This window comes from Carassius gibelio, chromosome B16, assembly GCF_023724105.1.
Source record: "Carassius gibelio isolate Cgi1373 ecotype wild population from Czech Republic chromosome B16, carGib1.2-hapl.c, whole genome shotgun sequence".
Taxonomy (NCBI): domain Eukaryota; kingdom Metazoa; phylum Chordata; class Actinopteri; order Cypriniformes; family Cyprinidae; genus Carassius; species Carassius gibelio.
The window spans coordinates 31197230-31213607 of NC_068411.1; the positions used below are offsets into that span (position 1 = coordinate 31197230).

Below are 16378 nucleotides of genomic sequence, written 5' to 3' on the forward strand. Positions count from 1 at the left end.
GGTGACAGCCAGTGTGTGCTGCTCTGGTGCTCACACACACACACACACAGATAGACAGATAGAGAGAGACACACACACACAGACACAGATAGACACACACACACACACACACACACACAGACACAGATAGACACACACACACACACACACAGACACAGATAGACACACACACACACACACACTCATGTTGCAGCACATTATCAAAGACACCAAAAACTGGCTGAATAAATATAATATTATGCAGTTATTTTTTGAAGTTTTAATAGTAGCATGAAAAGTAACACTAAATGAAACATACATTTTCTAAGAAGAAAGTCTTTATTTTATTGTTACTTGTCATTTGTGAAAATTACTAGCAATTTCTGAATGAAATTTGTTGCAAACATATAATAATATAATATAATAATGTTTTGATGAAAGCGTACACATGAGAGAAAGGTGGAACTTAATAAATATAAATATAATGTAAAAAGAGAAATAAAAAAAGTGTTTGAAAATAAAAATGAATATGTATACACTATTAAAAATAAAGGTGCTTCAAAAGTTCTTCACCGCGCCGCCACAGAAGAACCATTTCCTGTTCCACGAAGAACCATTCAGTCAAAGAAGCATCTATTTTTTATCTTTCATGATCTGAAGAATGTTCAGATGTTAAATGTTCTTAATGGAACCATTCAGACAAAAATATTCTTCTGTGGCATCACTGTGAAGCACATTTATTTTTAAGAGTGTGTATGTTGAATGCACACACACACACACAGACACACACAGACAGACACACACACACACACACACACACACACACAGACAGACACACACACACACACACACACACAGACACACACAGACAGACACACACAGACAGACACACACACACACACACACACACACACGTCGAGGTGTTCAGCTGTCTCCAGCAGCTCTCTCTCTCTCTCTCTCTCTCTCTGTTCCTCATGTGCAGGTGTTTGCTCACGACTCAATCATAAATAAATTCTCCAAATGCTGGAGGTAAACCTGTCTGTTTCACAAGTGTGAAGAGAGTCTTCTTTATTTCCTGCTAGAGTCGTGCAACACAGACCTCATCTAGAGAACTTCCTCTCATTCACGTTCCTTACAGTGAAGAATTCATCAGTAAACACTACTCTGAAGGACCAGATCTTTTTATTCTTCTTCTTTATTCAGTCTTTCTCTGACATCATCACTCCCTCTCATTTATCTACCACCATCAAATGGAGACACTCCTCATGATAAATAATAACCGTGATCTCACAGATCAGGTCAGATTTGGTTGTTGTTCTTTTGCTGATCAAATGTCAGTGGAAAAAAAAAGATATCAAGACAAACAAATCTGTTTCCTTGGAACATGGTTTACTTAGTATACAAAATGTTCAAACTATCTCAAGCCACACGTGTTCATGTGTTGGACTTCATGGAGCCTCAGTCAAGAAATGTGTTCATTTTTGTTATTTTTATGACAGATCAGTTTCATTTTGAATCACTGCTATGGATGATCAGAAGAACTCCTGCTGCATCCGCTCGATCAGGAATGAACTGTCACAACGGTGCTTCACTTTTTCTAAGCATTTTGGAGAAGGCCCAAGAAAACAGAGCCTCGATTTAGCATCACACTCCAGTGTGGCTGTCAACCGCACGAAACCAGCTTCACCTCCGACTTCAGCTCACATCACATCTCACTAATCCTAGATAAAATCATATTTGTGAAAACAGAAAAGAAACTGTGGTTGCATTTTGCGATTCTCATTTCTGGAATTAAAGCGTGTAATTTAAGGTGCGATGCTTCATCGTTCAGGTAAAGAAGTTTAATGTTTAACATCTGTCTGAAGCATTTGATGACCTCTGACATGATGAACAGCACAGCTGTGATCACACTATCAAACAGCCCATTATAGACTTAAATAAAAGAGAAATCAACTACTTTATAAAACATCCAAAATGCAATTTCTGATCATAAAAATCTCAAGATTAGAAAATATTAAATTGACTGAAATTACAACATGTGACAATTTAAATACTGCCCCATAAGAAACTTCGAATCCACATTTGTGTGCACAGTGATTCTTCTCTGATTGTATGCCAGTTTGGTTTTGCTTTCACTTATACTCAATAGATATAGATGTCAACAGCCTTTCGCCAAATTACAATATTGTTAAGCTATATATTAAAACGTGTTTGGAGTATAAAAGTACAAAGGTGATTCTAAAATAATTTAAGAAATTTGCAATCGACCTAAAAAAGAAACCGCACTGCGAGAGAAACCAGGCGTTCCTGACGCACGCGCCTAGAGTTGAGCTGTGATGTCATACACCACCGATGGGAGGCGCTCGAGAGCGGAATCAATAAATCCAGCAGCAGCATGACAGCTGCTTCAGTCGGTCAGTCAGTCGGTCATTCGGTCGGTTCTTCTCCTCTTCCTCTGAGTGTCAGTGACCCGATCACCCGGATCCTCTCTCACCCTCTCGTTCTCGGAGCATCGGTTCTTCTCAGTCTGAACACCAGAGCGTTTCAGCCTCGATCTGTGGAGGATATGAAGATGAAACTGGTAAGTTATTTATATTTTTAAACAATGCATGATATTTGGAGTTATTTTGCATCTAAACAAGAAGCTTCGATGTGTTTTCCAACTAGAACTGATGGTCTGATGGTTTTACACAGAACCATCCTCTGTGATAACGAGAACGTGTTGACCATCATTTGTCAACTAGTTAACATCGTTTAATTTCAGAAAAAAACAGTGATATATGATTAAATATATATATATATATATATATATATATATATATATATATATATATATATATATACAGCAGGCAATTATATATATATATATATATATATATATATATATATATATATATATGTATATATATATATATATATATATTTAGAATTGCCTGCTGGACCCAGAAACTCATTGTTGTTTATCAGAAACATCATGTGTAAGAATTAGATGTTCATTTTTTTACACACAGATTCCCTGCAACATTTTGAAAAATAGGCTGTAAAAGAAAAAAATATATTCCGCTTGGAAAAACCACAACAACAACCTGTGCTTACTAGATTTCTGTTATGTCTAATGAAGCACAAATTAATGCGTCATTCCGAAAATATTAACACAGTTTCTGTTAAATCCTGATTACTGTCGGAACACACGTGTTCGTTTGCAGAATGCGTTTATGCAATCATTTTTAATGCAAGACTTAAGAATTAAATCTTATATATATATATATATAGGCCTATATAAACTTCTAAATCTAACGCAGAGAATTATTAGGTCTAAAGTATTTTTTGTTCATTTATTAAAGGCAGAATTAATTAACATCATCACACTAATAAAATCTAGATTGCATAAACATGAATTTTGAAAAACGAAAGCGCCAAAGATTTATATTTTAATGATTCATGTTTATAAAATTGTCATTATTTGTTTTTATATTAATCTGTATAATAACATTAACAGATTGGTAAATATAATAACGAGGAACAGTTAGTCTCAGATGATGATATGACGAGCACATAACATTTTTTATTTAAATGCTATTAAACAGTTATGCTATAAACGTAATTAAATAATATGTCTTGCCTGCATCTATTAGAAAATAATAAAGTGATATCTAGGAAGCATTTTAAGAACGAATATCTAATAGGACTAATAAACAATTCGCCGATTTAAAATACATATATATTTTATTTACCAGCTAAGGTATGATGAATATACACAAACATCTAATTAAATGAAATAAAATCATTTTATTTTATTATTTTAATCTCCATGGAGGATTGTATTATTTCAGATCCTTAAAAGTAAAAAGTTTCACTTTGTTCTCAATGTCGCTGAAATTAAAGCGCTCTGAAACCGAATCATTTAAACAGCCAAGTGTGTAACCTGTTTAGAGAAGATTCATATTTATTTTTAAAGCTCATTTAGATTTGATTGACATGCACACACTGATTCTGTGGTTTGCAGTGATGCCGCGACCCGACGGTAAGTGACGACGATCGAGTTATTAACGGATTCGGATCAAGAGCTCGGATTGACAGAACATCCACAGATGTCCGGTGAAGGACCCGGATCTGCGCTGACCTCGAGCGCGGAGGTGGACAGCAGGAAAGTGTCACCGATCATCTGCGAGGACGAACTCTCGGGCGGCGGCCGGTACATACTCGACGGACTCGGCTCCAACCGATACTTCATGATGGGCTCGACGCAGCAAACGCAGGAGAGTCCCTTGTTTCCGTACACGAGCCAGACGGGAGGCGTGTACTCCGGTTCGGACGGATCGCGGTACGCGGCGTCGCTGCACTACGGCTCCGTGCTTCCCTCCCCGGGCTTCTGTCAGTCTCTGTGCGCGGGACGCGGTGACTTCGGCGCGGGATATCAGTTCGGACAGGGTTCTGGAAACAGCTACCACTCGTACCAGGGCTCCGGGTCCGGTATCGGCTCCGTGGCTCTGTCCGGAGCGGGACTCCGAGCTCAGGTGTATCTGTGCAACCGGCCGCTGTGGCTCAAATTCCACCGACACCAAACCGAGATGATCATCACCAAACAGGGCAGGTGAGCGATCACACCTCTGCTTCGGAACAGGGGACCATGGAAACTGAGTCACATTTTTCTTTAAATGATAGATGATGCTCTAAAATACAAAATAGACGGGTTTGAAGAATAGTTTATTATAAGAATAATTTATATAATTAAATATATATAAAATGAATGCAATTAAACAGCCGGGTGAATGGATAATAAAAACTGTTTTAAAAATTCTTAGTACATAAAATAACGTTTTAAATTGAGTTTAGATCAAAATAATATAAGTATTTTTACCTGGCGCAAAATAACAGGTGATCTCGCAACAGCAACGCGCATTTGTGTTGTCGTAAATATTTGTGAGGCTATAGATGTTTTATAATAATGGTAAATAGCCTAGTAATAATAATAGACAAATAAACAGTTTTGTTTTAATAAATGACAATTGTAAAGCAACCCAAATCACAAACAACCTGTTGAGTGGATCTTAAAAAGTTTCGGATATTCTGATTACAGAAATGCGTTTTCAAATAGGCTATGATTTCAATATTTAGATCACACAATAAATATTAGACCAGAAGAACTAAGGTGTTACTATAGCAACAGTATGCGCGCTTGTGTTGTCATAAATATTTTTGATACTATTGGTGTTCCATAATGACGTTAACTGCAATGAAACAAACAGACGCGTTTAATCAGCCTTTCGTGTTAAGAACTGTCTAAAGTAAAGAACACCAGCCGGTCGATGGGACTTCAAAAAGAGTTCTATTCTTATTACAGAAATAACTTGTAAAGATTTTTACGACGATCGAATTCTGTTGGTTAATCTAGAGTGTTTAAATAAGTACGCATTTTTATATGAACGCGGCTAAATCGGGGGTCTTTTTAAAATTGCCTACTTTTATTAAAACGGGGTTTCAAGTGTTTCTGTAGGCTAGTTAATCACAGATTTTGACATGGCGAAAAAAGGCGCTTTGTGTTGTTATAAAACCTGTTATAGCTAATTCATCAGTTTATCACAAAGTTTAACCTATTTTCGATTTTTTTTAAAAATGTTGCTACCTGAAATAGCGCTATTAGATTTTTTAAACAGAATATAAATTCTTTATAAACGTTAATTTCCTATGAAATGTGTAGATATATTTTTGCACAAATTATTTTGTTTTTGTTTTTGTTTAATATATTTAATTTGCATTAGGCATTAATTCTGTGTTTGTTTTTCCTGACAGACGGATGTTCCCCTTTCTAAGCTTCAACATCACGGGTTTGAGTCTGAGCACGCATTATAATGTGTTTGTGGAGATAGTTCTGGCCGATCCCAACCACTGGAGATTTCAGGGCGGGAAATGGGTGACCTGCGGGAAAGCCGACAGTAACATGCAAGGTACGGAGGACTAAATATATATAGTTTAATATATTTAATGTGCATTATTATTAGCCTAATTCATTTAAATCTGTTTTAGGAAATAAGATTTACGTCCACCCTGAATCCCCGAACACAGGAGCTCACTGGATGAGACAAGAAATCTCTTTCGGGAAACTCAAATTAACAAACAACAAGGGAGCGAATACTACCGCCGCACAGGTAACTAACGCGAAGAGAGGAAGAATCACTGATGCCGAAATAATTCGTGCATGCTAAATGTAGGCGTGCATTGCTTATTAGGCTTTGATAAAATAGTTTAATCAGCTTGCCCTAAAAAATGCATGCTCTGTTTTCATTTGATCTTCGTCTGTTGATCAGATGATCGTGCTTCAGTCTCTGCACAAGTACCAGCCCAGGCTTCACATCGTCGAAGTGTCCGACGACGGAATCGAAAGCACAGGACGAGACTCGAAGACTCAGATCTTCACCTTCCCTGAGAACCAGTTCATCGCTGTGACAGCCTATCAGAACACTGATGTACGAGTGTGTGTGTGTGTGTGTGTGTGTGTGTGTGTGTGTTAGGACTGACCCTTACTTCTGTCTTCTTCTTCTTCTTCTAGATCACGCAACTCAAGATCGACCACAATCCTTTCGCCAAGGGCTTTAGAGATAATTATGACACGTGAGTATATTATTCTCATGATAGTTCACCATACACTGTCAAATAAAGCTGCTTTATTGGCATCGATGGTTCCATGAAGAACCTTTAACAGCCAAAGAAACTTGAAAATCCACAGAGGTTCTGTTGAATATTTAAAGAAAACAAAAACCTTTTTTTTCCCTCATGAAATCATGGTGAAAATGGATAAGGAAAAGATAAACCGCTAGCTAAAAGGGGTTTTGGGAACCAATAATGGTTCTTCTGTGGCATCACTGTGAAAACCTCATTTTGAAACATTTTTAAGAGTGTGGAACCACGAGAGGTTCTTTAAATGTTCTTAAAATGGTCCTAAGAATTGAGATCGCTGAAAAGGTTCTTTACCACTTCTAAAAAATACATAAAGGTTCTTTATTGGAATTGATAACCTTTAACACCCCTAGAAACATTACATTCCACAAAAGCTTCTGAAAAAAAACAAGAACTTTAAAGAAAACAAAAAAAAACAAATCCTGAAATAAATGGTTTGATTCCATTCTTGTTACAGTGTAATAATAGATGTAACTATGCTTTACTGGCTGGTGAAGGTTAGGGTTAGTTATGCATGATTTAACAGGGACCCCTTCAAATAAAGTGTTACAGTGGTTGTTTTAAGAGCTGTTCTCTGAGGAAGCCAACATGTTCTTCTGTGTGTTCTTGCATTGGTCTCTCAGGATGTACACGGTTCCCGAGCGTGAAAGACTCACTCCGTCTCCGTCAGACTCTCCTCGCACGCGCTACACAATGCAACCCTTTCTGCAGGACCAGTTTGTCACCAATCTGACCCCGAGTCGCCTGTACAACAGCGAGCGGACGGTTCCTCAGACGAACAGCATGCTTTCTCCTGCGCTGGAGGACGCTGGCGCTGCTCAGAGGTGGCTGGTCACTTCAGTCCAGCAGACCAGTGCAAACAAGCTGGAGCTGACGGCGTACGAGGGCGATTACTCCAGCTCGCTGTTACCTTACAGCTTCAAATCCTTACCTCTGCAGAGCGCACACTCGCTGGGCTACTATCCAGACGCAGCCTTCACCTCCGTCACCGCTGGATGGGGCTCCAGAGGCTCTTATCCCAGAAAAGTGGCGTCCGGATTGCCCTGGTCACCCAGACCGAGTCCCACAGAGCTCACAGACGACCACGCGCAAGATAAAGACAAATCTAGGGAAGGGAACACAGTTAGTCAGACCGTGGCCTGGATGGAGAACACGCCGTCTCTGAAACCGCTAGACTCTGAGGAACCCAGCATTTACTCGGTGGTTTGCAAACGGAGACGGGTTTCCCTCGACGAGTCAGGAGCGGAGAACTCTCTCACGGTCAAGTGTGAAGATTCCAGCGCCTCAGAAACCTTCACCAAGGACACTTCATCAAACTCCAAGACCATCGGCTACTACGCCTTCTACGCCGGCAGCTAGAGACACCTCCGTCTCCGTCTGAACGCTTTCCGTTCATCAGTTTGGCCCTTTTGTAATTTATTAAATTGTCAAACAAATCCTTTCTGTCCAAAGGTAGATGATGTGTCATTTTGAAAAGGCTGTTGTATGCATTAAACCACTGCTGTTTTGGATTGGGTTTTCTTTTTGTGAAAAACATCTGTTTTCTTCTGAATATTATTAATTAATTTAAAGTATGCAAACATGACAGAATGGAAAAAAATATTCAGAAAACTGGTGCCTTTTCCACAACTATATAATAATAATAATAATAATAATAATTCAGTAACACTTCAGTTTAGAGAACAATTCTAACGTACTTATGAAGCACATACTTATGAGTTTATTGAGGCACACTCTTTAAGTAGCTAATAGTTAGTTAATATGTCCCCAAACTAGATCAAACAGCACAATATAGCAAATCTCCAAAGACAGAGAAAGATCAGGAAGTGAAGGGTGAAGATCTGGTGGATTATTACATATTAACAGGAATCCAAAAGTTGTGAAGTTGCACTCTAAAAAATGCTTTGTTAGGCTACTTCAAGCCATTTTTGGGTCAAATTTGGACTAACCCAACCATTGGGTTAATTTTTTACATTCAATTCTTAAGCCAAAAATTGGGTTAGTCCAAATATGACCCCAAGTTGGCTTGAAGTAACCCATCATTTTGTAGAATGTGCACAAATAGAAATATGTAGGAAGTGAATGAAGTGTTGAGGACACTGACCTCTAGCGTTAGAACATCGTATCAGTCCCTTAAAGTGACAGTACACCAAATATTGACGAATCTGTCATCCTCCACTTATTCCAACCCTGTATGAGTTTGTTTCAGCTGCTGAACACAACAGATGATATTTGGAAGAATGTGGGTAACCAAACAATCGCTGCTAGCCTTTGTCTGCTAAAGCATTGTTTTCTATACTATAGAAGCCAATGGCTACCGGCAAGTTTTTGGTTCCCAACATTCTTCAAAATATCTTCTTTTGTGTTCAACAAAAACTCATACAGGTTTGGACCAATACGAGGGTGAGGGTTCATTTTTGGGTGAGCTGTTCCTTTAAATGACATTTAAAATCCCTTTAAATGATAATGTGTTTTAATGATTTTAGAAATGAACTGGCGAGACGATTTAAGAAAAAGACCTGCTCCATAATGAATCTTCTAGAATTTAACATCGATATATAACGACATCATTTCAATACAATCATGCAATTTGTCCGACAGATTCCAAGTGAATCAGATGCAGAACACTAGGAAGAAACCCAGAGAAGAAGAGGTTTCTGTTAGAGTTAAATCAAACACCACAGTGACACGAACACAATACAAGAACTTTATATCACCTTCAAACCTTTACAAAGTGCTTGCATTACATTAGCATTCAGAAGAAACTAAAAAACTAGCATTAAATAGTTAACATTGCACACCAGAAGAACATGTGAAGAGACACTTCTGCTGTTCACAGATGAACAAATATGATAAATAATATCTCAGCGCTCCACTTGGGACGGTTGTTTTCAGTCATGCATGTACAGCTCCTGATCCAGTACTCTCTGAACTACTCACCAATCTCTCATCTCTATCGCATCTTTCAAAATCAGACACTAATTGTGTCAAACATTATTTCTATCCTTCAAATAATAATAAAAACTAATTAATAAATGAAAGGGAATTCATTACTTCATTGTGTACCAGTCTTCATTCCCCTTAAAACTTCCTTCAGATCGATCAACTTTAAGATAAGAGAGTTCAGATCTTGTTTCAGGATGTGTGGATCTGCTCTCAAACCAGACCAAACACTGAGGAAGATGTGCATTTGTGCAGTTCATGCAACATTCAGTGCCACGACTTCTTCAAGTCTTCAAGTCTTCATTCTTGGAAGCATGATTTAAAACCTTTTAATGTGGCTGTTTTTAAAAACGAGGACAAAATACTAAAAATGTTCTGAGACGTCCACCACTGAATGTTGTCTACAGGTCCTTCAGATTGATTGAGGTTCATCTGATGCAGGTGAAAAACAGCGTTATGATAAAAGACATTACACTAATAAACGGTCTTGAACGGAGCCCGCTGAACATCATACGAGAAGCTCTACTTTAGAGCATAGACATCAGACTGATCTGGACATTAATGAATCTGCTCAGACTTGGATGGTTCTTCTGCTGCGCCTCAGTTCTTCTTTCCATTTCCTCATGGCCCACTTCTGAGTAGAAACTCCAGAAAGAGTGGAGCGTCGTTCCTCCTGCAGGAACAGAGACAGTCAGGTCATCATCTAACGCCAGAATAAAAGCACAGTGAGGAAACACGGATTCCATGATCTCTCAGAGCACTGTTAGACACACAAGGGTCATGGGATCCATGCATGACGTTAAATGCATAGAAGTATCTTCCAAATGCTTTAATGTAAACTTCATCAGGTGCATGCTGGGATGCTTTGAAAGTCATTTAACCCTCTAAGTGCTCTTGGGTCATATTTGACAGAAGAAGAATAAAGGTTAATGGTTTGTTTTTTTTGTTTAGAAATTTTTACTTCATCAAAATGTAACTTGGTAAAGGTTTAGCACTTATGTTCACACACACACACACACACACACACAGTTTAGTTAAATGGCTTTGACAAAAAGCGTCACACTAGTAATATTTGCATAGGAAATTAATGAAAAATGAATTTGATCAAATGGAAATGTTGAGTGCTGCGCCCAAACAAAAGCTTACTGTGATTTTTATGTTTGTTTGTTTTGTGATATCAACTTCAAATTTGGAACACAACTTTTTTATATATATGGCTTTGAGATCCACACAGTTTTTTAGATATTTGAAAATAGTATTTTTTTTGTGCATGTAAAATTTTTGTGCATCTGTTTTTTTAAATCACTTTTTAACTTAAAAAGAGAAGAAACTTAAGTGTTCTCCAAAACATTCAATATTTATGAGAGTTTTTTTTAGATTTGAAATTCAACTTTCAGGTCTACGCTTGAAAAGTGATTAATAAGTGCAATAAAATGCACTAAAAACTGGAAATATTAAAACGACCTAAATTATAGCATACAGTATTGTTCAAAATAATAGCAGTACAATGTGACTAACCAGAATAATCAAGGTTTTTAGTATATTTTTTATTGCTACGTGGCAAACAAGTTACCAGTAGGTTCAGTAGATTGTCAGAAAACAAACAAGACCCAGCATTCATGATATGCACGCTCTTAAGGCTGTGCAATTGGGCAATTAGTTGAAAGGGGTGTGTTCAAAAAAATAGCAGTGTCTACCTTTGACTGTACAAACTCAAAACTATTTTGTACAAACATTTTTTTTTTCTGGGATTTAGCAATCCTGTGAATCACTAAACTAATATTTAGTTGTATGACCACAGTTTTTTAAAACTGCTTGACATCTGTGTGGCATGGAGTCAACCAACTTGTGGCACCTCTCAGCTGTTATTCCACTCCATGATTCTTTAACAACATTCCACAATTCATTCACATTTCTTGGTTTTGCTTCAGAAACAGCATTTTTGATATCACCCCACAAGTTCTCAATTGGATTAAGGTCTGGAGATTGGGCTGGCCACTCCATAACATTAATTTTGTTGGTTTGGAACCAAGACTTTGCCCGTTTACTAGTGTGTTTTGGGTCATTGTCTTGTTGAAACAACCATTTCAAGGGCATGTCCTCTTCAGCATAGGGCAACATGACCTCTTCAAGTATTTTAACATATGCAAACTGATCCATGATCCCTGGTATGCGATAAATAGGCCCAACACCATAGTAGGAGAAACATGCCCATATCATGATGCTTGCACCTCCATGCTTCACTGTCTTCACTGTGTACTGTGGCTTGAATTCAGAGTTTGGGGGTCGTCTCACAAACTGCCTGTGGCCCTTGGACCCAAAAAGAACAATTTTACTCTCATCAGTCCACAAAATGTTCCTCCATTTCTCTTTAGGCCAGTTGATGTGTTCTTTGGCAAATTGTAACCTCTTCTGCACATGCCTTTTTTTTAACAGAGGGACTTTGCGGGGGATTCTTGAAAATAGATTAGCTTCACACAGACGTCTTCTAACTGTCACAGTACTTACAGGTAACTCCAGACTGTCTTTGATCATCCTGGAGGTGATCATTGGCTGAGCCTTTGCCATTCTGGTTATTCTTCTATCCATTTTGATGGTTGTCTTCCGTTTTCTTCCACGTCTCTCTGGTTTTGCTCTCCATTTTAAGGCATTGGAGATCATTTTAGCTGAACAGCCTATCATTTTTTGCACCTCTTTATAGGTTTTCCCCTCTCTAATCAACTTTTTAATCAAAGTACGCTGTTCTTCTGAACAATGTCTTGAACGACCCATTTCCTCAGCTTTCAAATGCATGTTCAACAAGTGTTGGCTTCATCCTTAAATAGGGGCCACCTGATTCACACCTGTTTCTTCACAAAATTGATGACCTCAGTGATTGAATGCCACACTGCTATTTTTTTGAACACACCCCTTTCAACTAATTCAACTAATTGCCCAATTGCACAGCCTTAAGAGCGTGCATATCATGAATGCTGGGTCTCATTTGTTTTCTGAGAATCTACTGAACCTACTGGTAACTTGTTTGCCACGTAGCAATAAAAAAATATACGAAAAACCTTGATTATTCTGGTTAGTCACATTGTACTGCTATTATTTTGAACAATACTGTATGTGTTTCATTTCAATCATTTCTGATCAGCACACAAGGCTCCAGAGGTTTAGATGACGGTGCTCTCTAATAATGACTGAGGTCAGTCTCCATACACACCTCGTAGGCCGGCGGTTCTGAAGAAGGAACCGGACTATAGGCTGGCGGTGAGAGTTCTAGACACGGATACTCCAGCTCATCACTGAGATCTGCAGATGGAGCTGGGTTCATGTGGATCACCATCAGACGCTTCCTCTGGAGAAGAAGCACATCCACACATCAGTGTCTCATAAAGTCATCACACAACCACCGAAAACCAGTCATGAGCTCTCCACCGACGTCTGGTTTGTGAGGAGGACAATATCTGTCTGAGATACAACTGTTAGAAAATCTGGAATCTGAGGGAGCAAAAACATCTAAATATTGAGAAAATCATCTTTAAAGTTGTTCAGATTAATTCTTAGCAATGCATATTACTAATCAAACATTACGTTTTAATATATTTACGGTAGGAAACTTACTAAATATCTTCATGAACATGATCTTTACTCAATATCCGAATGATTGTTGCATCAGAGAGAAATGTATCATTGTGACTGATATTGTTACAGATACACCGCTTCAGTGCTGCAGAGACACACATATAAACACGGTTTTACCGATCTACACCAGCAGCACGACGTCACGATGATGAGAAGAGAGAAGATGAGCGCCAGAACATTACAAGCGATGAAGGCGATGTTTGCGGTCTGAGACGAGGGACTCTCGGAGCGGCCGCTCACGAAATGTGTTCGCAGCGCAGCTCCAACCATCTACAACAGAGAAGAATCACAGCGTTACTGAAACTCCTCATCACACCAGAGAAGAAGAAACCACCTCATCAGAGCTAACATTTCACAGTGCAGCTTGAAAACATTTACGTTAATTCTTACTAAAATATGATTGTTTTATATTTTGATGGCTTAGCATTAGATGAAATGTGCGTTAGATGTATGGTTTTATATCACTCACATCTCCGAGAAACACGAATAAGACCTGGACGAAGAACACGACGACGGCCGTCAGCACGTTGCAGATGTTGAGCAGATTCAGCACTTGAGAAGTGACCACCTGACCATCACAAACATGGTTTAGTTTAACATCACACACGTCACGTCTGCAGAGAACAGCGTGAGAACGATGACTGACCAGACACGGGTTGTGTGAGCACGCAGCTGTCGCCGTTATCACGCCGATTAAAATCACCTACACACAGTAATTATGATTAAAAATACAGTAACATTTCCACAGAAATAAATGACACTTTAACACCGATTCACACAGAAAACAGATGATTAAAAGTTAGTGTGTATAATAAAAGAGACTCACAAAAGAAGCCGGTATTAAGAGCCAGAGAGTGTAGTTCCAGTAGACGAGTCCAAACACCCCGGCACCGGTCAGGATCTCCAGCCACTGCCACACACACACACACACACACACACGGGTTCAGCAGGAGCTCACACACTCTCAGCTGTACACATGATCAGTAAAACACAAGTCTTCACCCCCAGGATCGCCGGCTTGATCATCAGGAAGCCCTTCACTCCTGGATGCTCTCCGGGCTTGGACTCGGTGATGTGAAGAGGAGGCTCGGCCGGATCCTGCGGAGCTGAGGAGTTGAGGATCACCTCCACTCTTCTGGACATCTTCACACACACACACACACACACACACACACACACTAATGAGAGTTGCACAATCACCTGTGTTTTCATTCCTGCAGCTGGAGAACAAGAAGTCATTGTTCACCACATTCTTTGAGCAGTAGAACCAGATGAACCTGCACGGCGCTCTACATCATCACTAAATCTCTCTCAGTTCATGAATTTAAAGACTTACTGATATTTATTATGAGTTTTACAGTTATTAGGCCAATTTAAGATCTTTATACAAGCAGCACAAACTCCAAACAATGTTTTATCAACTCCATGTGTGAGGTCAGATAAACTGGGACAGGTTCAGACACTGAGATGACCGGAAACACCACCCCAGTTACCCTGAATTCACTCACCCTACTAAAGCCAAACTAGAAGCTCTTGCTCTCAGCTTCATTACCCCTCGGGTTTACCCGTTTAAAGTGATTCAGCTCAGTGAAATGAATGTTAATATGAAGAGATGGAGTTACCTTGTCGTCGGTGTTCCTCAGGCTGTGTTCAGGTGAGAATCGAGAGCAACTCCTCCTCGAGACACGCGGAGAATGTGTGATTCATCTCTGTCTGATGATCGTCATTATTCTCAAACCCACACACGTGTGCTCACTGAATAACTTTCTATTGTACAGAACCTGAATCTCACTAACGCGAACAGAAAACCGCAGATTCACAGTGTAAACTAAAGAAATCAAGACTAGAACAACAACTTTATGTGGTTTTAACACGACGGCTTTTACAAACAAAGTTCAGTCAGGTTTAGCTCAATTCTGGTACAAATGTGTGTCAGATTCACATTAGGAAAACACAATGCTCTGGGATTTTAAAGGTTAAAAGATTCCAAATTATGTTTCCTGATAGTTTTACTGACAGATGGGATGTTTTTTTTTTTAAATTAAACGTCACTTTTTTTAAAACTATAGCTTATAACCCAAGAAAAGAAAAATCCCAATAAAACTAATAAAATAAATAAAGGTTGGTACGACACTCAGCGCGATTACGTCACGAGCGTCTAGAGTTCGAATCCCATCTAACGAAGGGTAAAAACATCAAAGCTACCCTTTTGAGTAAAAAATATTTAAAATTAGCCACATTTGTCATATATAATCAGATCATATATTATGACTGTATTTGTCCAGCTAATAAATATGAGTTCTCAAAGTATGAGTTTCCAATTTAAATCCAGGAACCAATGAAGAACCCCCCCCCCCCCCCCCCCCCCCAAAAAAAACATTTAAAAATGACAAATGGCGATAGTTTTTAAACCAGAAGTATCGCCTCAATAATGAAGATGTAAAAAGGAGATAATGAAAGAGAAAACTCTGATCAGATCAGTGTATTTCTGAAACTCTTCACACTCATCAAACTGTGGCGAATCTGTTCCATGTGAAATCCTGTGTGTGTGCAGCTGTCATCATACGTCACTCAAACCACACGTGATCACCTGACTCTGAAGAACTCCCGCGAAACCTCCTCGCGCTTCACATCAACACGTCACGCACAATGACACAAACACGGGTTAATTCATGCAAAATGTTTTATTGGGAATAAAACGGCGTATAAAAAGAGGGACTGGACACTCATAATTGACATAAAACAGACGAGGAACAGAAAATAGAGACAGAATGACAGGAAATATTTACACAGAATTAATATTTTGAGACGCTGTCCACTAAAGAGCATTGCATGAGCGCAGGTGAACTTCACCTGAAACCGCTGCATAACTAGTGTTTTTCTAAACGTCTGCTGTGATTCACTCAAATAAAGTAAAGCTTCATTTTAAATGCAAATGATTAATAATAGAATATATATATGTATTTGATAGCGTCATGAATATATCCGGAGTGATGTTGGGTAAAACAATGAAGTACACAGAGAATGAAGCAGCAGGTTTATCTGGAGTCATTCACTTCTTGAAGAACTTCTTGTTGAGGAGGAAGATGAGCAGGTTGACGTTGACTTTGGCTTTATCGAACATCTTCATCACAGAGACTTCCTCGTA

The 16378-nt window shown here is 38.8% G+C and overlaps 3 protein-coding genes across 4 annotated transcripts in view; 1 reads left to right on the plus strand and 2 right to left on the minus strand.

Moving 5' to 3' along the window:
* The first annotated feature begins 2370 nt into the window (after positions 1-2370).
* On the plus strand, positions 2371-8168 carry eomesb (eomesodermin homolog b). The gene is made up of 7 exons (XM_052579223.1): positions 2371-2560; positions 3986-4573; positions 5773-5927; positions 6007-6128; positions 6288-6446; positions 6530-6591; positions 7281-8168. Exons 2-7 carry the CDS (start codon positions 4071-4073, stop codon positions 8014-8016), a joined length of 1737 nt encoding a protein of 578 aa, XP_052435183.1. The 5' UTR covers positions 2371-2560; positions 3986-4070; the 3' UTR covers positions 8017-8168.
* Positions 8169-9350: 1182 nt separating this feature from the next.
* Positions 9351-15288, minus strand: LOC127975293 (uncharacterized). Of its 2 annotated transcripts, none has more exons than XM_052579224.1 (8): positions 14853-15288; positions 14233-14373; positions 14057-14140; positions 13877-13933; positions 13700-13798; positions 13348-13500; positions 12809-12943; positions 9351-10273 (listed from the first exon to the last, which is right to left on the minus strand). In XM_052579224.1, the coding sequence occupies exons 2-8, from the start codon at positions 14371-14373 to the stop codon at positions 10172-10174; spliced, it is 771 nt and encodes a 256-aa protein (XP_052435184.1). In that variant the 5' UTR covers positions 14853-15288; the 3' UTR covers positions 9351-10171. The 2 variants fall into 2 exon arrangements, with proteins under 2 accessions (XP_052435184.1, XP_052435185.1); XM_052579225.1 differs by lacking the exon at positions 14853-15288 and adding an exon at positions 14739-14771.
* Positions 15289-15895: 607 nt separating this feature from the next.
* The window catches only part of iqgap3 (IQ motif containing GTPase activating protein 3), a 21292-nt gene continuing 20809 nt past the window's right edge, over positions 15896-16378 (minus strand). Inside the window, exon 38 of the mRNA XM_052579226.1 lies at positions 15896-16378. This exon is cut by the window's right edge and continues 18 nt beyond it. Within this exon, the coding sequence (XP_052435186.1) occupies positions 16283-16378 (96 nt within the window). The 3' untranslated portion in view covers positions 15896-16282.